Source organism: Hydra vulgaris, chromosome 02 (genome assembly GCF_038396675.1).
Source record: "Hydra vulgaris chromosome 02, alternate assembly HydraT2T_AEP".
Lineage (NCBI taxonomy): Eukaryota > Metazoa > Cnidaria > Hydrozoa > Anthoathecata > Hydridae > Hydra > Hydra vulgaris.
The window spans coordinates 54,634,999-54,661,852 of record NC_088921.1 but is presented as its reverse complement, the minus strand read 5'-3'; the positions used below and the strand labels follow the sequence as shown (position 1 = coordinate 54,661,852).

The window sequence follows — 26,854 nt, the reverse complement described above, 5'->3', positions numbered from 1 at the left end:
TCAACAGAGCATTTGAAGTGTTGCCAGTGTAGATTAAAGTCATGATAAAGTCCCTCTATTGCTTGTTCACTATAAATTTTAAGTGAACAGTTTTTTCTTTGAATAAATTGAGCCACATGATGAAAGACGGCATGGACTTTTTTTTTGTGACTGTAATACCTTTCAAATCAAGACATGAATTTTTAAACTTTGATATCTTGCCTTCATATAGAGAATCCAGACATTTTCCAAAACAAGCTTTGACCACTATATCAAACTTTCTGAGCATGTCAATAAACCTTATGATTTGTGCAAGCTGCTGCAAAATATCCACATTGTTCAAGAGTTTTTTACAGTCAGGACCTGCAAACTGTCCTCCATGATAGGGTTTTACTTGAATATGAAGAGCCTTAAACCAATCATCCACAATTGGTGAGCAATCTTTCATAGCCTTCAAGAGATAGTTTACAACACCAATGAACAAATGTAGCTCCGTTGGTGGAATCACGTCAAGAACAAGATCATTCTCATCCAACTTGATAATGGGTGCATGAAGCACATTATTGAACAATTTGGCCCTCTTTGGTTGAGCTCCTAAATCAAGATAATTCTGGTAAACCTGTAGGATAGAGACCATTGTTCTAAGAGATCCACAGTTTTTAAGTTGATTTAATTCAATTTAACACCAATACTCTCAGTGTGGCATTGGGTTGAAAGGGGTATTTCTAAGGTGCTATTTTGCGTATCAGATATTACACCCATGCTTATTTTGAAAAAACCTCCATCTATTCCTAGCTTCACCGTGTAATTACCTGACACATCCCTAAAGTGAAAAAATTTTTCTAGAAGACTGCTCAAGCTTGCGCAATTGGCTACTACTTTTTGACATGGGAGATCTTTTTCATTGGGAAAAGAAATATTGCTGACAGTGAAATCAATGTTAAGTAATTTTCCAAGCGCCTGAAACTTGAAAACAAAGTTTCCAAGTTTCAGGCACTTGAAATGAACAGAAAAACTTCAAGCAATGAAGCTCACAAAATTAGACCTTATGCTTTGTATAAGACTTTTAAGACTTGTTCACTAGGCTCCTGCATATTAAAATATAACAATACCAATAATGATAACAAAATAACTATAATATAGCTATTTCTAGAGGCTTTTTTCATGCACAGAAAACAAACATGTTTTCTATTTTGTTAATGATCTCTAGGTTTATTAGACATTTTAAATGAACTTGCTGTAAAGTATTATTTTTAAAGTTTAAAAGAAATATAAACAACATTGCCGTTAGATTAACTTGTTAGTTTACAACCAGCTTACGTGAAATTAGCTTTACTAGTCTACCACTCTGGTACAATAAAGGGAAGGGTTTATAGTTAAAAAAAGTTATGTGCATAAATATTAAGTTACTTTTTTAAAAAATATGTAAACTAAAATTTGTTACATAGAAATTAATTGTAAATTAATAAAAATAAAAATAACTTAAGTTTCCTATTATGACCAATAGGTAATAATGATGCAGCAAGCACAAGAGTAGGTAATAAATTTAATAAATATACAAAAGCTTCTCTTTTGATTAAAGAAGAATAAGAGACCAAAAATAGTGCTTTTAATATTGTTTAATTATAAAATAAGTAATAAAATAATGATGCTAACAATAATCTGATATAATTATATACTGAAACTTTTTTAAAGCAATTTTCTCGCACGGACGCAATTCAAAGTTTACATAGTTCCATTTCAAAGTTTACATATTTGAAGTAACCTAGGTGTTCACTATCACCACCCATGAGGTTTTCTCTGAGTCAAAAAGTTAGGGTTATGTCAGAAACAATTCAGAAGTGGTAAGTAAGTTAAGGTTCAGAAAATAAAATAGTTACAAAAGTAATTTAAAATTACTATAACAACAAAGTTCTTTGGCCTTTAAATTCTAAACATTTTTATGACAACTATATTAAAATCAAATTAGTCTAATGTTTGTGTAAAAATACTATTTTATGCAGAGTGAAGCAAAAGAAATGAAGGGATTTGAGTAATCTATAACTTCTTACTTTAATGCAACTTAACCAAATTATTTTTAGATTAGTAAAAATAAAACATTGAAATTAAAATGAACAGATACACTGTGGAACAACAAATATCATTGAAAATAAATACACAGTGTCTGCATGCCCGGCAGCCGGGTAGTAAAAACGTAAAGCCTACATGCCCGGCAGTTCAAGTGCGCATGCGCTTCTTTTTATAATTGAAAATGCCGGGTAGATTTAAATATCTGCTCTGCATTAGAATATTCTATCTGCCCGACAGTAGAATAAACTAATATATGTTCTTATGTTAAAAGTGCCGGGTGGATTATATATGCAGAAACTGCATGCCCGGCATTTATATTAACTTTATATTTTTTCTTTTTTAAAAAATGCCTTGTATATAAAATATGAAAAACTAAAAACCGGTGGATTATATAAGTGATGGATTATATAAGTAGAAGCTACTTGATATTTCTTATGCAAAAAGAGCCGGGTGGATTTTATAAGTAGAAGCTGCATGCCCGGTATTTATATGAACTTAATATTAAATATGAAAAAACTAAAGACCGGGCAGTAATTTTAGTCTTTAGTTTTTCTTATAAATACAGTGTCGGGTTGATGAAATTTGAAAAAACTACACACCATGCAGAAGCCTTAGTCTTTATTATTTATCCAAAAAATGCGGGTTTATAATTTATAAAAAAGCAAAACTTTATCTTTGATATTTCTTATGTAAAAAGTGCCGGGTGGATTTTATAAGTAGAAGCTACATGCCCGGCATTTATATGAACTTAATATTAAATATGAAAAAACTAAAAACCGGGCAGTAATTTTAGTATTATGTTTTTCCATAGTCACAAGAATAAATAGTCTGGAAACAAACGATAGCTCTTAGTTTAATGTTATTGTTCAAAAAACTACTCGTTCTTATTCTTCTGAAGGTGCACAGTAACTTAATTAGATAAACAAATCTTGTAGCAAAAGTATTTATCTTGTATTTTTTTTAAGTAAAATACATTTTGGTAATATTTATTCATATAAGCTTTCGATTATTTGTGCTAACCAGTTTATATATATATATATATATATATATATATATATATATATATATATATATATATATATATATATATATATATATATATATATATATATATATATATATATATATATATATATATATATATATATATATATATATATATATATATATATATATATATATATATATATATATATTAGTTTATAATAATTTCTCTGTTTATATTTACAATTTATTGAAAAAATAAGGTTTTGTGTTTAGTATGATTGTTTTCTCCTTAATTCTCCTTTTTTTCGCGAACGACAACTTTTTTTTTTCAAAAAGTTGTCGTTCGCGACCAAATCTCCTTAAATATTAGGAAATTATCTCCTTAAAATCCTGTCTTTTAGCCTCAGTTTTAATAGTAGGAACCCTGTAATACCACAAATGATAGTAACCATTTATAAAAAATATCTTTTGAGTTCCTTGCCATGTTATGATATAATTGTTCAAATTAATAACTATAATTGTCCCTTGATTGTTCAAATATTGTAACAAATTAAAAAAAAAATTTCAAAGTAATTTAAGTATTTTAGTTAATAAAATATGTTTTTAAGTTGTGGTGTTATTACGTTGTATTGTCTATGCTTTTTATAATCTTTTCTATTTTAATTATTCTGGAGATATATAGTAATGTGTGCTTATAAATATCTTATGCGATGCGCTATTTTTACTGTGTTGATAGAACTAGGCTGTTATAGCTATTTTTTTGTTCTTTATATTTTCTGTAATATTATTCTAATTCTACTAACAATAAAATGCAAATAATACTTATCTAATAAATTCCCAGCATTTCTTAATTAAGTTCCGGCTTCTTTCTAACTGTTGACCAATGGTTAATAGAGTAAACTTAACATCATATTAAATTTACAAAATTAAAATCATGTTTCAACAGTAAGCAAACTAATCAAGTGATGACAAAGGCAACTAAAAAAGAAAAAAAGAACGCAATTATGTTTGAAATTGTAAAAAAATTTAAAATCATTTGTTATTAATTGTTTGTTTATAAATTGTTGTTATAAACTGTTATTAATCTAAATATTACTATTAATATATACTATAAATCACTCAATATATTACTATAATTATATAAATAGAAAAATTCATAATTTGCTTTGTTTACAAGTGCTTAAAGTAAAATCGAATTAACAGACATTAACACTGCTTGACACTGAATTCTTGCAAGTAAGTTATCTGCTCGCTGAGCAGCATTTCTAACATTTCAACAACGATTAATTTTATCTTACCTAGACCTATCTCTTTTATTTAACAACAACTATTTTTAAGTCGCCTATTATCATTTACGCTAATAACTTTGAGCCTAATATTATCAATTTCAATTTCACTGTTATCATTAAACATATTACCAATAATATTAATATTGTTTCAACTGAATAAAAAATAAAAGAATCATACAAATTGTGATCTTTTCTAATCGAAGACTATATTTTAACTTTAAAACTTATTGTAAAACTGAGATACACAATTTTTAACCAATGTTGCATGTTCAGGATTGCGAACCAATTATGCCATCTCTTGGAAAAAAAAAAGTGAATAAACCATAAGATTTAAGTTAGCTGACATTCTCAATAAAACTTCTAAATGACATTTTGGGTAAATAACTTCCCTGGAAGCAGGTGCAGCACTCCAACAAATACAACAGCAACTTCACTAACTATAGTTTGCAAATGAAATAGTAAATTATTTAAGCAAAGTTGATTGTGATGTTATTGCTTTCTAAAATTTACTGCTGTTAGTGGGTCAGAGATATACATTTGATAATGTTGGGGAAATATCTTGATCTGGCCTAAGATTACCCACACAATGAAAAACTTGACCACATAATTTAAAACATGGCGGCCTATGATTCATAGGTTAAACCACATTATCAGTAAATAAAGCAAAATAAAGACAGGCATACTAAATTCTAATGTATTTTAAAATATTGATATTAGAATTATGATATAACTTCTTGTAAATCTTGCAGAAATAGTGAAAATGAAAGCAAAACTACCTTTCTATTATGGCAACATAAAAAATGTGTTTCATCAAGAAATGTTTTAGCAAACAATGCTGATAAATCTGGCTCATTTCTCCTAAATAAATATAATCTAGAATAGTATCACTTCTTGCTATACAAAATATTCTGATTGTCTAGCAGTATTTTGTACATTTTGAGAATGATTAATCTCATCTCTTATGGTCAGACCTTTGTATCAAATAATTTTTGCTGACCTGATGCCGACTTTAAAAAGATTGAGGTCGGCAAATTATTGCCAACCTCATTTTTCCTAATTCTGAGGGTTTATATATATATATATATATATATGAGCCCATGAGATGCATAGTGGTATAAGTCACTTTTTTCAATATTTTGAGTTATTGCCACCAATGGTTAGCATTTTGTTTATTCTATTACATGGCTGAGTGGTATAAGTCTAATGATATCGATAATGATGCTGGCACTGTTTTTTCTTATGCTCCTTACTAAACAGCTGTTTTTGTTCACAGCCATAGTGATATTAGTCAGACTTATACCAAACTAAATATGAGTGACTTATACCACTATGCATCTCAGGGGCTCATATATATATACATATATATATATATATATATATATATATATATATATATATATATATATATATATATATATATATATATATATATATATATATATACATATATATATATATATATATATATATACATATATATATATATACATATATATATATATATATATATACATATATATACATAAATATAAATATATATATATATTATATATATATATATATACAATATATATATTTATATAAATATATATATATAATATATATATGTGTATATATAATATATATATATATATATATATATATATATTATATATATATATAAATACATAATATATAAATATGTATATAATAATAATAATAATAATAATAATAATAATAATAATAATAATAATAATGATAAGCTGCGGCGAACAATAAAATGTCGCTTGAAAGGGGTAGCAACCCTTTAGCTCTTTGCCAGTAGACAATAAGCTGTAGCAGCAATTCGGTACATTAACTGTAATACTAGTGTTGGCTACAGTGTTTGTCTAAACGATTTTTAAATTCATTGAGATGGCAAGAGTCAATTACAGTTTGTGAGAGTGAATTCCATCGGTTTACTACTCTGTTAGGGAAGAAATTGAGTCTAGTAGAAATAGCAGCCATGTTGTTATTGAGGTCAGAAGCATTAAAGAACTCTTTGTATTGATGATGAGAGTGTCCTCTAGTGATTCACACAGAAGGATAGCCGATTTTTGGGTTAATCCAATAAATATTTTCTAAATTATTTATAAATTTCAAGTTGTAGATTAAATCACCTTGATTGCGTCTTTCATTTAGTGAGGTAAGATGAAGGTGTGCTAATCTGGCTTCACTGGATTACGCTTTGAGAGATGGAATTGCTTTAGTGGCACGGTTTTGGACTTTTTCAATTTTTTCAACGTTGTGTGCAGAAAGATAATTCGACACAGGAGCAGCATACTCAAGGTGAGGTCTGACCAGCGATGTGTAGAGACTCTTCCAAACTTGTGCATTTTTATAAATAAATGATTTCTTTAGTTGACCGAGGACAAAGTTAGCTTTTGATGATCACACAACCTCAAATGGGATACAACGTGTGTATCCCATTTGAGGTTGTGTGAAATGCAAATCCCAATATCTCTTTCACTGTACAAGGAATCAAGAAGCTGCTTCCCTTGCTGAGTCAAGATATAGTATTGGTGGTTAGGATTTTTGCTTTTGTTAAAGTGTAAGATAAGGCACTTTTTGTAATTAAGTCGTAAGCGCCAGGTTAGAGTCCAAAACACAATGTGATTTATATCCGTCTGGAGCAGAGCTGGGCTCTCAGGTGTAGAATTTGTGGAAATAACTTTAGTGTCATCAGCGTATAACTTCATTGGATTGCTAACTAGGTCTGTTATGTCATTAATGTATAAGATGAATAGAAGTGGTCCTAGAACAGATCCTTGAGGGACACCACTGGTGATTGGTAACGAATCTGAAATGGTGGAACCCATGACAACTCGTTGTGTTCTTTTAGAAAGAAAAGAATTTATCCAATTAAGAAGCATATTAGAGATACCATAACCAGAAAGTTTGTGGAGCATAAGATCATGAGGAGGTGTGTCAAACGCTTTTTCATAATCTAGATATAAAGCATCTACTCTATAGCCTTTTGCCATTGAGTGTGAGATCTGATCAACAGTTTCCAATAAATTGGTAATGCATGATTTTTTTGGAACAAACCCGTGCTGATTTTGAGATAAAAGATTATTTGCACTTAGATACTCGGTTGAACAATCTTTTACAATACGCTCTAGGATTTTGCAGCAGGCAGAAGTTAGGGAAATCGGTCTGTAGTTTGATGCATCAAGTTTAGATCCTTTCTTGTGAAGCGGTGTTATGTTAGCTTCCAGCCACATAAAAGTAAAAACAGATGAAAAGTAATTGTTAAGGATTGTAGCTATATGGCTTTCATTAGAAGTAATCTTTCCATTTGACTCTTTCATAGACCTTATTTGATTTTTAACTTTAAGTTTCATGTTTATATACCTATATATAAGTTTTGGATTTGTCTAGGCTTTTTCGGATATAGATTTTTCATATTGAGCAATAGAATGAGTTAGAGTTTGTTTTACTTTATTGCAGCTATTATTGTATAGTTTAGTGTCCAGACGCCAGTTTGGGTTTTTGCTTCTATAACAAAGTTTTTTTTTATTTTTTATAGCAGAGATTACTTCTTTTGTGATCCAAGGTGTGTGTAAAGCAGAATAATTGGATTTGATTACTGGTATTTGAAGATTACACCCTTATAAGATATAGATAGATTGGAATACATTATAACATTCATTAATATTTAAATTTTGAAAACGATTAACCCAGTCAATATCTTTGAAATATATGTTTAGTTTATTGAAATTGCCATTTTCAAAATCTTGTCGAGATGAAGAAAACCGATTTCTAGGAGGGTTTGAAGATTTTACAGCAAAATTCCAAGTTAGAATTAAATGAGCTCGTCCTTTTTTAGTGCAACCCAGTTGAGAATGTCTTTCAAGATAAAACATACGTTGAGATGACTTAGTTAAAATAAGATCTAGAGTGATGGATGGACCTAATATAGAGTTCAATTGAAAAGTATAAAAATTGACATGCTGTGTTAAATGATTGGAATTAAATGTTTCAAATTTGATTATTTACAAAGTTATTGCTGAGAGGTGAACGGTATATACAACCAACTAGAATTTTTTCAGTTCCAAGATTAACTGAACACCAAACTTGTTCAGAGTCATTGTTAAGTTCAAGATGTGTTACTTCATGACTTATTAGTGTATCAGATATATAGATGCAGACTCCACCATGAAGATTAATTGTGCAATCACGCCTATATGTGATATAATTAGTGAGGTTAAAAATAGAGTTTTCGTTAAACCATGTTTCTGTTATAAAGACAAGACTCGGTGGTGCTTTTGAAGTTTCGAATAAGGCTTTGCAGCTCGCGAAGCGTCTCTGCGTTTAACGAGGTCGCATTTGTATAAAAACAACTAAAATTGTTAAGATGAATTGTTGTGTTTTTTTTATTATTGATAATCATTTTTATATTATTATTGATTCTGTTGTGGACTGATTTAAGTTTTAATTCTGTTTTAACGTATCTAAGATCATAACTTTTTTCCAAGGGTTGAGTCCCAAACTCTATCAACGCGTGTGACTCTACCACTATGGATGGCAAAACGAAAGGGCTGATCCTTTTGCTGACTTTCAAGTTTTTCTTTGTTGAGCCTGTTACATTCTATACGCAGTAGTTTAGATTGCCTTTGTTGAGCAGGAGTTTCATCTGGATTGATGTAGTTTCCATTTGGAGCATTGTTTAGTTTAAGTTTATGGGCAACTTTGAGAATTGTATTTCTGTCATCTACGTTATTAAAAACTACTTGTAATGAACCTGTAGTTTTGAAAATTTTTTTCATGAGCAATAACGCATTGTTTTCTGTCTAGTAAAATTTTTTAAACCAGTTTAGTGCAACACCTTTTATCCCATATTTATTTCCATTTTCCAAATTAAGATAGCGTGATCTACTGCGCCAAACGCCTTAGATAAATCAACAAAAACTCCAAGGACGTATTCTTTGTTTTCAAAGGAGTCATTTATATTATTTGTAAGATCAAGTATTGCGTATTTGGTTGAATGTTGCTTTTGGAAGCCAAACTGTTTTTCATCTAGGATTTTGTTATTTGCTAGATATTTATACAGTTTATTGTATATTACTCTCTCCAAAAGTTTCAAAAAATACAGGAAAAACGAGGATAGATCTGTAGTTATTTAGTGTAAATAAATACCGGGGATTTAATATTTGCTACTTTTAATTACCTTATAGCTACTTTTAAATTGCTACTACTAAAATACCTTAGCTACTTTTAATTTATTCGGTACAGATCCTGTAAAAATTGAAGATTTAAATATTTCATAGATTGGTTGTTTTATCACCGGAAACACATTTGCAACTATATAGCTACAAGTGTTGTCTATCCCAGGGGCCTTATTCGTCTTAAGCGAGTTTTTTGCAATTTCTAGTTCTTCATGGCTTAGTCCTGAGAGATTTTAACAGAAATGTTGGTTTGTGATATAGATCGAAGGAGATATTAGGGCATTGAATTTTTGAATCCATGTTAGGGCCTATGTTTGCAAAAAAATTTATTGAAGTTTTCAGCGATAGAAATTTTGTCGATATATTCAATTTCGCTAACAATAATTTTATCGGGTAAATTATTTTATTTAGTATCGTTTTTACCTATTTCTTTATTTATTTATTTCAATATGTTCCAGGTTTTTTCAATATCACTTTTGCTTTTTTGTAGTTGTTTTGAATAATATATTTTTTTTAAATTCTTTCTAATTTTTTCATTTACAAAACCTACAACAGGTATTTTATTTAGCCAAGTATTATAAAATATTACTATGGTAAACATTCTAAAATGTCAAGTTTGTTTGGAAACTTTTCAAAATAAATGATCCTTTTGAATCGATAGCAATTTGCATTCCATGCGGAAAGCAGATAAGCAGGGGATCTAATACCGTTATAAAGTTCATTTTTGTTTCTTTAATTTTTCACTACAGCCTCTAATTGTATTGATCTCGCTTGCTCTCTTTTATCAATAGGAAGAAATTTGAGAAATGTGTATAGTATAGATAACTGATTTAGGTATTATATTTATTTAATTCTTGTAAGAGTTTTGTAAGTTGTTTGTGAAAATTGCTTTGCCAATTTTATTTTAGATTATTTAATAAAGTATAATTACAAAATTCGTACTTTGTAACTTCATTTGTTTTATTTTTCATGAAAGGATGGTCATATAAGTTCAGTTCATATCTCCCTTGCACAGGCTGCTCAAAAAGTTGATGTTTTCTTTAATCACTCTATTATAGATAAAAACAATGGTGCTTTAAATCAGAGTTGATAATGCTGCCCGGCGGCAAAGTAACTTTCTGCCGAAAGGCCGACTTTTTAGGGAGGCGGAAGTTGTTGGGGGCGGCCTCCCGATCAATTTTTAGCGGCAAAATGCTCTTTCTTCCGTCTCCAGTGGCTTCCGCCTTTCTATTGGCGGCTGCAGCCAAAATTCGTTTTTGGAGGTAAAATGTTTTGGAGGCCGATGCCAATAGAAAGGCGGAAGCCGATGGTGGCCGCCTCCAGAAGAAATTTTGGAGGCAAAATCATTTGCAGGCCGCCTCTAATGGCTTCTGCCTCCTAACTGACTGCAGCCGTCAAATTAGAGACGAAAATATTTGCCTCCCGCCGGCGGATGTAATGAAAAATAATTGCTCGTTTGCTTTAAAGCAATTAAATATTAGCTAGAAAAAATTGTTAAATACTTGACATCAAAGTTTTGTTTTATATGATTTATTGACTATTTAAAAAAATTTTTGAAAAAAAAATTATAATTTTGTCAGAGCGGTTTTTCTAGGACTATCGAATAAATTAGTAATTTTTATTTCAAAAAAAATGTTAAAAATTAAAAATTTTGTTTAAGCAAAAAAGTCAACAACAAAAAAAAAGATAAATAATTAAATTGTCAGTTTTTAATCAATGTTTGATATTTTGGCGCCCTAACGTCACGCTAAAACTTTAATTTTTGGACATTAAATGACATTTAAGTTATTAACTTTAGTCATTATATATTGCAAAAATATTTTAAAAACACAACATCTTTTAATATTATTAAAAATTAATAAAATTAGTTTATTTCGATGTCGGTTTGAATTGAATTTTTGCCAATAATCCAAACTTTAACAAAAAAAAATTTTTATTGATACTAAATTTTTTTGCTTCAGAATTGAAAATGAAAAACGCGCTTTATGGTAGCGACGTAAATTTTTCGGTAAAATTTGATTCAAAATTTACTATTAAAATTTACAGGTATATTTAAAATTTCAAAATTTACTAGGCGGTCAATTTTCAAAATTTTTCGGAAAATTGTCTAATAAATTTTCCGGTAATTTTTACCTTAGCAACACTACTTTAGGGGCTGTGCATACGGATAAAAATCATCCCGCCTACCTGGGATAATAAAACTCACTGAGATCTAGCATCTCCTTTAAAACTCATGCAATTTTAATATTGCATTCGTATGTAAAATTATTATTCTAACTAGGCGAAGTCTTGCCTATGAATCATCGGGTTCCCGCTAAGGCGGGGTAAAAACTCTTCATATGAACACAAGCTAAAGATTCGGTTGCAAAAAAAAATTAACTTTCGTAAAAGTTTTTATTATTGGAAAAAAATGTAATTCCAGTTGACAACAAATTAAACTAAATTTGTTAATTTTTTATAAATGTAGTAATTTTCAATTATTTTTAATTATTTAAAAAATAACATTTTTAAAGAATAATTTTTAAACGATTTGTATCTTTTTGATGAAATACCAATAAACTCTTCAAGTCAAACTTTACATAAAGGAAATTAAAAACTCTGTTAAGACCGTATTTACCGTCATTGAAGTAAAGAATTGCAGAACTAACACCCACTTCAAGCAAAAATCTTGTAACAAAAATATTTTTTGATCCCAACTGATATATATTTAATTATTTGTTATAAAATCCTCTTTTTAAAATGTATAAAAAATTTTTTCTTTAAATTCCGGTGTAGTATGTAGTAGATTTTTACTACTCTGTTTTTTATTAATTATAAATTTTTATTTACCAGTAAAAAATTTCATTTTATATTTTTAATCACCTTTTTTTTTTCCATCCCTTTTTTTTTCACTATTTTTCACCTATTTTTATTCAACAGTAAAAAACTTGTTTTAATTTTTTTCTCTCTTAAGATTTTGACTTCCCAGGTAAAAATGTATTTTGCAACTAAGTTGTATTTTGTCAATACTATATAGCATTTTGTCAATACTTAATAGCATTGAATAAATACTACCTGCTTTTTGTAAACAGGTTGAAACAAACAGCAATCTTTAAAATTTTAAAAGTATTGAATTAATACTGTTTTTTTGTTACGTGACTCCGAATGAAATGTTTGATATACCGTAAATATTTGGATATACTGCAAACAAACCGTGTCATATTTGCAACTAAATACAATTATAAGTACTTTAGATTTTAAAGCAATTTTAATTGATAATTAAGATTACATGGGATGTATATTATTATGCAACCTTTATCAATTACTTAATTTGTCTATAATTATAGAAAACGTCATTCATAACAAGTAATAAAAAAAGTAACATTTTTCTGAGAATTTGTTTACAACAATTTAAGCTGCATATAGAGTAAGATGCAAAACGAACGAGTTAAAGAAAATTTTGAAGTGACTGAAAATAAGAAATAAATAAAACAATAAGAAATAATAAAACAAGTCTTGTCTTTAATTAACGGAAGTTAAGTTCAAATCCAGTAAAATTAACCTTTTTAATGTTAATCAAATTGATTTTTAATCAATTCAATGTAAAACAAAATGAAAAAAGTTGCGTATTCAATCTTTATAAAATAAAGATTGAATTTAATTTTATTTAATCAAGTTTCAATCTTTATTCAAATACGATTTAGTTAGTGGTTAATAAATTAGTCTAATTTATATTAAAAGTTACTAAGTTAAATTACAGTGGATTTTTTGATGAAATAGCCTGAGTTATAGTTCATGTACATATAAACGCATGCAAATAAGAAAAAATTATTCAAACGCGCAAATATTCAAACAATGCTTGCAGACATTTTATGGTTTTAAACGTACAAGAAACATCGCTGGAGCAATTAAAATATTTAATAAACTCAATTTAAATATTTTAAAACTTTATAAATTCAATTTTCAATTCTACCTTCTTAAACATTTAAACGCTTTAAATTTTTAAACATTTTAAAAGAATAGAGTCAATTTATAAGTTTTATTAGAGTCGTTGTTGTTGTAATTTGCCAAAACTATTAGCGTAATACAGCGTGTCGCAAATTTCTAAGGTGGTAGCTCTAGGTTTAGGACTATTGTAATTGTAATGAAAACAATAACAGTAACAATAATTATTGTTATTGTATTAACTTAATTTAGAAACAATAACAATACTTGTGATTTACAACTATTGTAATTCTGTAATACAATAACAATAAATATTGTATTGCAACTCATCTTTATAAAACAATAACAATATCTGAAAAAAAAAACGTATTGTAATGACCCACTACAATAACAATAAATATTGTATTGTAATTCGTCTTTGTAATACAATATCAATATATTGTTATTGTAATAAAAGACATTAACATTTTTATTTAAGAAGAATTATTATGTTTAACTGTTTGTGTTACTAAAGTTAATTTTCATATATATTTTAAGTTCCTTTGCAGCATTAAAATCAAGAGGAAAAAATAAAAGGGCTGAATAAAATAATTTATGAATGTTATTTTTCATAATAGTAAGGCTATCATCAGACAGACAATATTTTGCGGCCATTTAGAGCTTAGAAATACATAACAAGATAGGTGATGCGAAATCTAAATATGTAAAAAATAAAATTTGCTATATATTGCAAATCCGTAAATAAAAAATTGCAAAAATAATAGTAAGTTCGTCAGAGATGAATATAAATACGTTAAAATACGTAAGCTTTTCTACTTTAATGTAAAGTAATACACTACAATAGTTATTGTAATTGTTTTCATCAAAACAATACAATAGTTATTGTAATTTTATTTCATTAAAACAATACAATATAATAATTCCCGAATTTTGTTGTATTGTTAGAAAAAAAACAATACAATACTTGTGGTATTTGTTTTTCATCACAACAATACAATACCAAAATAAATTTTTTTTATTATTTCTGTAATATTACAATACAATATTATTGTATTGTAATGTGTAATTGTATTTAATTTTTACAATTACAATTACAATAGTCCTAACCCTAGGTAGCTCTATAAAAACGGTTTTGATAAATAAAAAGAAATCTACCATATTTAAGTGTTTATAAAGTTTCTTGGAGAGAATAAAGTTGATTAAAAAAAAACAAAAAAAAACAACTACATTTGGTTGATCCATAATGGAGGAAATAGTGTCATAAAATCAGCGAAATTGATCACATTGCAAAATGCTCTAAGTCAGTTTGTCTTTATTTGTTTTCAAATAAATTTTAGAACATTCTACAGTACACCTAGGTACTCCATTTGACCGTTAGATTTTTCCTAAATCAGAATAATAAAAAAGTTATTAACTTTTTTGGATGAACCTATCGATTTTCAATAGTTTTGTGGTATGTTTTGAAACGTTTAGATCTATAATTCAATATTTAGAGTGATTCATAAAAATTCTGACTGTTAAATGGAGTGCATATACGTTGTGAACATATCCTGAAAATTTGAAAGCAAATACTCTATCCAATAATAAGTTATCATCTTTTAAATTTTTAAGAAACATTCAAAACGTGAAGCTGAGAAAAATACAACAGAAAGTTTAAAAAGTAAAAATCTCAACAAATATTTTTTTTAAATCCTAGTAATTTCCTGTTGCATAAGACTTTATGGGTTCTTTTTCTTTTAAATTTCACAGTAACCCTTCTGCTTTGCTCTAATGGATTTTCTTCACTTTTTTACATTGTCAGTAGCTTTTTTGGTTATGTGTTTTTCATGTGATATATCCAATTTCTTTGCAATTTGGTGCGAAACTATTCCTATCAATCCGAAACATTCTAATATGCCAAGGATTCTGTTTCTACCTTTATTAAAATGTATGACAGCTGAATAGGTATCCATTTCTATAATTTCTCTTCCAACTAATATATATTTTGTACACGAGACCTTACGATTGCATTCAAAGCCTCGTTTGCATTTTGTGTTTTGCCATGCATACACTTTTTTAATAGCTCATCTTCCATTAAAGCTTTAAAAGTTGGAAAGATGAGATTTTTTATCCACATAGGAATTGAATTTAGTGACCTATATGACTTATTTCCTTTTGATCAATACTTGCACCAACTTCCAGCATCTCGCAGGCAAAATTTATGACAATCGAAAGGATCTGGTAGGTCAGTGAAATGAAAAAGAAACAATAATATTGCCTTCTTCATGGCATACAAATATACAAAATGACGAATGGTCAGACCATAATATTTTTGCATTGAGTCAATGCTCTTGTTGGTAAGTTTTCCTTTACCAGATAAAGTTGACCAATACACTTGAGCTTGATTGGGGTTACATTATGATTTTTATATGGATTAGATTTTAGAGCATCATTAAACGAACAGGTGTCTCCATCTCTCAAGTATTCTTTATAAATCAAGCCATAATTTAGAAATGATCAGGAAAAAATGTCAACAGCACCAGCTGATTCCATTGCCCCTGAGGATTTTGTATGATTAATTTTGCAAATGTGGTGAATTTTTTAAATTTGGTAATCAGAGGTACCATGTTTGTTTTCCCACATTTTGCAACCAAAGCAAATGGTTTCGCTTTCAAAATTTCTTCTGAATCCGGCCACCATTGGCTTCCGCCTTTCTGTTGGCGTCGGCCTCCAAAACATTTTATTTCCTAAAAAGAACTCTGGCTGCGGCCGCCAATAAAAAGGTGAAAGAAAGAACATTTTGCCGCTAAAAATTGATTGGTAGGAAACAGCCGTCTGCTGCCATAGAAAAGCGGAGGCGAGAAGATTTACGCCGTTTACCAACACTGCTTTAAATTATTGGAAATATGAAGAAAAGTTTCCATTACCAAAATACTTTTCACATTACATTAACACTACAGAGTTATTTTGTCACAACTCAAAAACGAACATTCAAAAACATTCTTAAACAAACCATGCTAATTTTCAGAGCACTTTATGTTGATTTTCAGACCTATTTTTAATAAGATTTTTGATGGGTATAAAATTCTTAATAAATAACAATTAGTTTATAAATACCAGCAAGAGATTATGCAGCCATTGTTAGTTAGAGCCTTTTCAAACTAAATATTTATTAACTAACATTGCAGATAGAACTTTGGCACATTAGCAGTTTGCTTGTTTTACGCTATATCGCTGTAAATTTCAGTTTGTTTTGTTCATCATAATTAAAATAATCTAATAAAAATGATAAAGTCAATTTTGGCAAAATATCAGTTAGAATCTTGTCAAACCAACGCGACGAAGTGCGATAGACATGTTTAATAAGTATAAACTATTATTATAAATATTTATTAAAACTATAAACGATTTTTATTTTAGTTCTTTTAAGCAGCGAAAAAAGTGTTTACTTCAGTTTTCGCTTCTTTTAACAATCCAAAAATTTTTGAGCTAAAAAAAAGGAAGATTAAGGAATTTTACAGTAAGCACTTAAAATGATCTGAGTGCAATTTTTTAGTATTATTTATCTTCTACCTTTATATAGACAAGGAATTTCGGGTGTACAAGAGAAGTTTAGAAAAAAAAAAAGCTTTTCCACATATTTTTGGGATACGCTAATGCTCAGGCTATAAAAATCGTCGACCTATAAAAAAATCTCGATTTGTCGTAAATTAGCTTTTGATTTATTCTTTGCCAAAAAAATTAAAAAGTATGAATCATATGAATAATCAAAATCATGAATCATACTATGATTTCTGAAGAAATATTAAAAATATACCTAAGGGGTTTTTTCATTCTTTGCTAAGATCATTCTTTGCTAAGATCCTACGTTATATTTCGAATATAAATGGCATATTACTTTAACATACCTTTTTTTTGTTGTTGGTGGTTTTCCGAAAGATCTGGAATTGATGAGAAAATGGATACAAGTTATGCGGAAGGATGGTTTTACTTTTAGTAAACAGTCTAAACTTTGTGGTAAACATTTCACTGGTATGTCATGGAGTGACACTCCATAGACTTCCTTCATATCACTCCATAAAATTCCTTCAAGTTACTCCATAGACTTGCTTCATATCAGGAAGTGTATGAAGTTCACAAAAGAAACTAAAAAAAGATGCAATTTCTTCTACATTTTATTTCCTAACACTTTAAAAAAAAGTATTTATCCTAGAAAACCACCAAAAAACAGACAAAGTATTATTTCAAATAATATCACAAATGATTCAATACAGTAAGTCTAATGTAACTAATCTTTTTGCAATCGCATAAATTGATTTAAAATTTTTAAGTTTACTTTTTGTAAAATGTATATTTTGTTTTTAGGAACATTAATGTTGATAATTTTATCATTAATGTTAACAATAATATTACCAATGATTCAATACAGTAAGTCTAATGTAAATACTTTACAATGGCTTTACTTTCTAATGTAAATACTTTACAATTTCTTTTACAATTGCATATATTGATTTAAATGTTTAAGTTTACTTTTTGTGACACATAACACCTTTATATTTTTAAGAACATCGTTGAAAAGTGTTAAATCAATCGTAACACCAATGGTAAATGGTATATTGGTGTATTTGATAAAAATGATATGGTAGCACCAGAAAATAGTAAATAGTTTTTAAAATAAGCTATAAGTTATTGCTTGTTGCTAAACAAAAGACAATTAAAATGCTTCAGCAATCCATGCGTCGTCTAATAAAAAGAATAAAGACTTACATTTATTCCTTCGTCATCTTAAATCAAAAAGTATGAATCATATGAATAATCAAAATCATGAATCATACTATGATTTCTGAAGAAATATTAACTACACTAATTGTATGATATATGTTTTTTTTAGGAGTAGTTGTTAAACATATTTATATGTTTGACGTATATATGACTTTTTTATTTTATTTTTCTATTTAATTATTTAAATATTTATTACTTATTTAAGTTATACCTTTGGATTTATTTTATTTTAGTCAACCTATTGTTAAAATATGGTTTTAATTTAGTAAGTTTTTATGATTAAAAATTCACTACATTAATCATTAGATAACAATTAGGGAAAAACTTAGTTCATCACAATTACGGTAGGAATATCGATGTCTTAATTATTGTATTTGTCGTAACATTAATAACTGTTGCTATGATTGTTATGCAATTATGATAATTTGTTGTATGATTCTTCTTTTAATTGTAACTATTTTTACAAGCGTGTGTGAGTTTGAACTGTTGTGTATCATTTACATAAAATCTTTTTGGCTCTTAACTATGCTATCATCTATTTCTTAACACCCCAATCAATAATGCCTCCTTTGACTTGATTGGGTTATCAAGTATAAATAGAATATAGTAACTAATAGTATATTAATTTATTTAGTTACAGGGAAATATGTCTGAGTCTACAAAACAGTTATTTTGTCAGATTTTACAAGGAAAAGTTAAAAAGCATTACCCACTAGAATTATAAAGCTTTGCTTAAACATTAAACTTTTATCCTGCTAAAGTACCATCCACGAACTTTACAAAAATGGTATGAAAGTGTTGACTGTTCCCCTGGATTCTGTAAAGAAACTTTAGTTACTTTTCATAGCAAAGAAAAAGAGACTCAGAAAATTGGTCATTGTGTTGTGTGTTCATTGATGTTAGATGAAATGGCCATTAGAAAAAAAAATTGAATGGACAGGCCTTAATATCAATAATGATAGTTTCTATGATAAACTGTGTAAATGGACGTCGGAAACTTCCTGTTGCATATTTTTTAATTGATGGTTTAGGTGATTATGAAAAAGCAAATATTGTCGAGCGTTGTCTACAATTTTTTTATGAAAGTGGTGCAGAAATTATAAAATTATTATTGCTAAATATTTAAAGATACGATTGCACCAAAAAGCTCACTCGATCAACGATTTACGACATAATGAACGTATACAAAGTGTATTAAGGTAGAATACCCCTCAGAAATATGAAAATTTTGGAAAAAAATATTATTTTCGTATTTTGTGCAAAATTTATCAGAGATTCACAATCTCAAAACCATTTTTAAAAATTTGTTATAGATCTTTATTAAACTAGAATTTATTGAACCCTAAAAATTTTAACTTCCATAACAACCGCCATAGCAACGGCACTTTTTTTTCATTATATCTAAAAAATCCACTAAACTATCTGGTGGTATGGAGCCAGAAAGAGCCCGATTGCAAAACATAGTCTGCGATATGCTGAATTTTATGGTTGATAGCAAAATGGAGATAGTAAAGGTTGCTGAGATGCTGTTAAAAATGTTTATGAAGGTGTACAAGTAAACAAATTTGAATGTGTTGGATATGTTCAAAAAAGAGTTGGAACACACTTATGTAACCTAAAAAAAATGAAAAAGGTCTAGGTGGTTGCGGAAAATTGACTGATGCAACTATTGATATCTCCAAAATTATTATGGCATAGCAATTCGCCAAAACAAAAATGATTTAAACGGTATGAAACCTGCTAAAAGAGATACACTTTATCATGTTGTCTCATCAAAAAAAGAAAACTTACATTTTCCTCACTGTCCTGAAGGTGCAGATAGTTGGTATCGGTACAATCGCGAAAAAACAAGTCACACCTCAACATATAGGCCAAAGTTTAAGTTTTCAAACAATCAATATAGGTTTACCTATATTGATTGTTTGGAAACTTAAACCAATATATGATGAGTTAAGTAATGACATTCTTTTAAAAAAATGTCTTCACGGCCTTACCCAAAATAACAAAGAATAATATGACAATATAACAAAATAACATAACAATATGGGAGCGTATACAATATGGGTATATATAAAAGATCATTATGTTTCGCCAACACATCTTCAGTTTGGTGCTTATGATGCAGTTGCCCATTTTAACATTGGTAAACAAGCTAGTGTATTAATTTTAGAAAAGATGGATTTGAGACATGGAATGTATTTGTTAGAAGAATGTAGGCAAATAAATAAAAAACGATTATATTTACCCAGATTATAAAATTAAACCGCGTAAAAAAACGCAGACAAGTAATTCGTGGAAAAAAGAATAGATATGATAAAACTCTTGAAAAGAGGAAACCCATATCAAACTAGTGCAATCTGAGATTTATCTCATTTATTTTATCAAGATTTGCATATATATGTATATTATTTAGAAATTTTTTACGTAAGGGGTCGTCCATAAAGTAAGTACGCTCATAGGGGGGAGGGGGGAGGTCTTCAAAAAGCGTACGAAAGCGTATGGGGGGGGGGGGGGAGGGTTCAATTTAAAAGTACGCACTTCGATTTTCTAATTTATCACAATTAACCAGCTAATCAGTAGAAAAGTTACATTCTGACTAAAGATTCTAGTTTGCCAACATAAAAAGATGTTTGGTATACGGAGTAGAGGGTATAATTTCCCTCTATTCCCACAAACATGTATGGGCGCCCTCAGAATTTTTTGATGTTCCAGATAGGACACTTTCACACATCGTGCAAACTCCTAACTTAAATTTGTTTATTCCTATGCCAAATGAGAAGGCCTTGCAAAACATCGGGATGGTGGAGGTCTGTGAACAAAAAGCCCTAAAACGCTTGCCCTCTTCTGCCCATACGTGAGGGCACTAAAAAAGGTCATAACTTTTGAAATTTACAATATTTTTCTACAAAAATTAAAATCTGTCAATAAATTTAAATTAAATTTTAGATCCTAAAGTTGAAAATTTAGCTACATATTTCCCTCACGTTTGGGCAGGGAAGGGGGGAGGCAAACGTTTTAGGGCTTTTTGTTCCAAGGCCTCCACCATTCTAAATTTTTGCAAGGCCACCTCATTTGGCATAGGAATAAACTTAAATTTGGAGTTTGCACGATGTGTGAAGGTGTTCTATCTGGAACATTAAAAAATCCTGCGGGGGCCCATGCACACATGCCACCCCTTATATACTGGCCCTGAGTATAGCCCATTTTTTGAGTCGACAACAGGTTTTAGCAGGGCCGTGGTTGATGGGTCGAAATTCCCACCACCCCAAAAAAAAAAACGTGTCATTAGCGTCTCAAAATCTTCCTAATTTGACCCCCTCCAATTAAGGGGTATAGGTAGCCTACCCTCGGCACTGGGTTTTAGCCATTGTTTTCAATATTACTGATATCGCGTATGACTCGTTTTTTACTTACTAAAGAGGGGTGCCTAAAAAAAACGTCCGCCTTTAGTATAGTTTATTTTTATTTGATTCGTTATTAAAAAAAAAAAATTTCGGTAGAATTTCTGCGGGAATCGAATTAGGGTCTCCGCCGACCGTTCCCTCCGCGATATCCTCTCGACTAAACACGCACATCATTCTGGGGTAATTTAAATTTAATTTTGCATATATATTTAAAGAAGTTTCATGAATGCGCAAACAAAGGGCTTTGGGGTCGTATAAAGTATCTAAGGTACCCTCCACCATTTTTTTTTTTAAATAAACTTTTTTATTGAGAAAAAAAAATAAAGGAGGGATGCGGGGGGAGGAGGTATTTTAGGGGGGGGGGGGGTATTTGAGAAACGTACTTTTAAGTTGTACTTTTAATTGACGGAGTACTTTTAATTGTACTTTTAACGTACTTTTAATGTTTTAACGTACTTTTAACGTACTTTTAACGTACTTTTAACGTACTTTTAACGTACTTTTAACGTTACTTTTAACGTACTTTTAACGTACTTTTAACGTACTTTTAATGTTTTAACGTACTTTAACGTACTTTTAATGTTTTAACGTACTTTTAAAACGTACTTTTAATTGACGGAGTTAAAGAAAACGATGGGGAAAGCTGGGAAGACAGCGAAATGAAGGTAAATAAAATTTTTGAAAATTATTTAGGTCTAAAAGGCATTAAAATAGAAAGGGCACACAGAACTGGCCAAAAAAACTCAGTTAAACCAAGAACAATAATAATAAAACTTCTGGACTTTAAGGATAAAATCGATATTCTTAAAAAGACCACTAATCTTAAAGGTAAAAATATCTATATCAATGAAGATTTTTGCGCTGAGACAGTGCAAATTAGGAAGAATTTACGGGAACAGATGAAAATCGAACGAGCGGCAGGAAAGTTTGCAACCATCTCGTATGATAAGCTGATCATACGCGATTGGGCTTCAAGGAAAAGTAATAATTTAATATCCTAGTATTTTAATTTTTTAATATCTTATTTTCGTGATTACGAAATTATTTTATTATTTTTTCTTTTCAAAATGGATGACAACTTTTTATTTAACTTTAATAAGGAAAATAGCAGCTTTGATGACTATTTCAATGAAAAAAACATTGTAAGTGAATACTATTCAGTCCGTGAATCTACTCAATTTTTTAGTAAAAAAATAAATAATTTTTCAATTTTAAATCTAAACATTCGAAGTATTAATAAAAACTTTGATAATCTAAAACTATTATTGCATGATCTAAACCACGATTTTAAAATAATTAGTCTCACGGAAACGTGGTTAAAAAGCAATGAAAAAAATTGCAATTATGAATTAAATAACTACGTATCAATTCACCAACCTCGTAAAACCCACGTTGGTGGCGGTGTAAGTATCTTTATTCACAAATCTATTAACTTTATATTGCGTAATGACGTCAATGTTAATGATACAGATTATGAGTCGTTGTGCATCGAAATAACAAATAAAGCAACCAAAAATATTATCATTAATTCTATTTATAGAAAGCCAGGTGGGAATTTTAAAATATTTAAATCTTATTTAAAAAATTTTTTAAGCAACACCAACGTAACAAAGAAACACGTTTACTTAACTGGTGACTACAATATAAACTTGTTAAATCATTCTTCAAATGTAAATGTTCAATACTTTTTAAATACCTTAATTCAACATGATATAATTCCAACAATAAGCAAATCAACCAGAATAACTAACACTTCATCAACATTACTTGATAATATATTTACTAATAATATTCATAATTGCCTCCTAGAATCTGGTATAATCAAAACTGACATAACAGATCATTTCCCAATATTCTTAATTACAAATAATATAACTGATAATCATTCTGCTTTAAAATCTACAATCCAAATGCGACAGATCAATGAAAACTCCCTGTTGCACTTTCGAAATCTCTTATCAGAAAAAATTGATTGGGACCTTATATTACAATCACAAGAGGCAAATAAGGCGTATGATCTTTTTTTGGCGCAGTTTTGTAAATATTACGATTTGGCATTTCCACTAAAAAAAATAGTTTTAAATTCAAAATCACTTTTAAGCCCTTGGATGACCAAAGGTTTACTTAAATCATCTAAGAGAAAACAAAAACTTTATGAAAAATATCTAAAACATAAATCATTCACAAATGAAATAAATTACAAAAATTATAAAAGTTTATTTGAAAAAACAAAGAAACACTCTAAAAGAATTTATTATGCTAAGATGCTAAAAAAAACACAAGGAAACACTCAAAAAACTTGGAATGTGATTAACCAGATAATTGGTAAAAAAAGATGTTCTAACAATAATTTGCCACAAAAACTCATAATTGATGGGGAAATGATCAGTAATAAAGAAACCATCGTTGAAAAGCTCAACGACTATTTCCTTGAAGTTGGCCCAAATTTAGCAAGTAAAATCCCAAAAAACACCACAAATTTTAAATCCTATATAAAACCAACCAATATATCTATGAAAGAAGTTAGTTTAAATATAACTGAGGTGCGTAATGCGTACAATAGTCTGAAAAATAATAAATCCGCTGGGATTGATCAAATTAGCGTGAACGTAGTTAAAGCAATCTTCGATATCATAGAACCATCTTTGTTTCATATTTTTAACCTTTCAATACAATCCGGTATTGTACCGGAGAAATTAAAAATTGCTAAAATATCACCTATTTTTAAAACTGGCGATAACACAATTATGTCAAATTATAGACCTATTTCTGTCTTACCATGCTTTTCAAAATTGTTAGAACGTATTATGTATAATAGGCTTAATAAATATTTAACCAAAAACAAAATACTGTATAATAAACAATTTGGATTCAAAAAAAATCATTCAACGGATCATGCAGTAATCGATTTAATAAATTATATATCCGATGGGTTCAATAATGATTGTTATACACTAGGAGTTTTTATTGATCTGTCAAAAGCATTTGACACAGTTGACCATGACATACTTATAGAAAAACTAGAACTCTATGGAGTATTAAACAATAACCTACTCTGGTTTAAAAATTACCTGTCAAACAGGAAACAATACATAGTGTATAAAGAAAATGAAACAGGAAACAAAGTTATAACTTGTGGTGTTCCCCAGGGATCCATCCTAGGACCACTATTATTTTTGTTGTACATTAACGATTTATATTTAGCTTCAAAGACTTTAAATCTTATTTTGTTTGCTGACGACTCTAATCTTTTTTACTCAAATAAAAATATAAAAGATCTTTTTAAAATATTTAATGAAGAACTAATAAAAGTTAATGATTGGATTATTTGTAATAAACTTTCATTAAATGTACTGAAAACTAAATTTTTGTTGTTTCATAAACCTAGTAAGAGTGATCACCTCCCTCTAAAATTACCCAATCTCTTTATGAATAATTCGGTTATTAAAAGAGAATCAAATGTAAACTTCCTGGGAATAATATTAGATGAAAATATATCATGGAAATCTCATATTAAATCTATTGAAAATAAAATTTCCAAAAATATTTCTGTTCTATATAGAGTTAAACCATTTCTTAATATCAAGTCTTTAAAAATTATATATTTTTCATTTATACATAGTTATCTATCCTATTGCAATATTGCATGGGGAAGTAGCAACTATGGAAAGCTTAAAAAAATTTATAGTAAACAAAAAATTGCATGCAAAATTATTTTTGGCATTAAGAGAACTGCTCATGGAGAGCCTTTCTTAATGGAACTTAATGCACTCAATGTCTATAAACTTAACATATATCAAGTAATGCTGTTCATGTTTAAATCTAAACATGGTTTGTCGCCTAATATATTTCACTCTTACTTTACTAAAATTTCTCATAAGTACCCCACAAATTTTTCAAATGATAATTTTGTAGTTCCAAGATTCTATTTCAAACTCAGTTCATTCCAAATTCAATATCGTGGAGCATTTCTATGGAATGAATTTTTTCAAAAAATTAATAAAAATAACATTCTTCAAAACATATCTTTTGAACAATTCAAAATAGTATGTAAACGTTTCTTAATAGGAAAAAATTTCGATCTAAAATATTTATTTTAAAATTTGAAATATTTATTTTAAAATTTGATTATAAAATAATAAAAAAATTTGATTATAAAATAATAAAAAAATATATAAACTGAATAGGTTTTCATCTACTTTTTTTGTTTGTTTTTTTTTGTGAAAAAGTCATAACTTATTAATTTTTTTTTTTTCGGATCTTCTGACTTTTATTTTTCATTTAAATATGTTGTTATTGAAAACTTATGCTATTTTAATATCTTATTATAAGTTTTATAATATCTTTGTAGAAATATATATATATATATATATGTATATATATATATATATATAGATATATATGTATGTATATATATATATATATATATATATATATATGTATATATGTATATATATATATATGTATGTGTGTATGTATGTGTATATGTATATATATATATATATATACTTTTATGTTTAAAGTTTTTAAATTGTAATATTAACTGACGGCTTCAATGTTAACGGGGCTCGGTGATAAGACAGTCTGTCTTCTTCTTGCTCCGGCCATTTATTATATATGTAAACGATTTTTCTCATTGTAAATAGTATTATACGGCAAAATAAAATTAAAAAAAAAAAAAAAAAAAAAAAAAAAAAAAGCGGGTTGAGTGGTGGGGACATAAAAATACGCATGGCAACTAGGGGGAGGGGTCAAATTTCAAAATTTTTGGCGTACGTACTTTATGGACGACCCCTTAGCAGTTTTAAATGCTGTTTTTCTCAGATAGAGGTTTTTAAAGACGCCGGCCAACATATCTAAAAAACCACAAGTGGTGTAAAGATAAAATTTTTAGTATGAATGCATATTGTTGCCTTCTATGATTTAAGTGCGACAGATTTTTTATAAAATTTATTCCAGTCCTGAAATAGGTCAACAAAGTCACAAAATCCAGGTAAATTTTTAGCCCAATTTTGGTCCCACTCTTCAGCCTATTAAAAAATCATATCAAAAATCTGTTCCACTCATATCACAGAACAACATTGCAAGATCAATTATCCAAAAAAGATTTTGTTAAAGTTGTGTAGATCTTGAGATACGCTGGCCGGGGTCTTTCAATAATTTTGTGGTTTTTGGTCTATTGGTTACAGGGGCCGTTTTACCAAAGGAAATTTTTTTAATCTAATTTTGTTATTTACATTACGTATATAAAGTT

The 26,854-nt window shown here is 28.7% G+C and overlaps 1 protein-coding gene across 1 annotated transcript; it reads left to right on the top strand.

The window, feature by feature from the left end:
* The first annotated feature begins 20,239 nt into the window (after positions 1-20,239).
* On the top strand, positions 20,240-25,700 carry LOC136076146 (uncharacterized). The gene is made up of 4 exons (XM_065789616.1): positions 20,240-20,408; positions 22,294-22,525; positions 23,195-23,718; positions 23,884-25,700. The coding sequence occupies exons 1-4, from the start codon at positions 20,240-20,242 to the stop codon at positions 25,698-25,700; spliced, it is 2,742 nt and encodes a 913-aa protein (XP_065645688.1).
* The last annotated feature ends 1,154 nt before the right edge of the window (positions 25,701-26,854 follow it).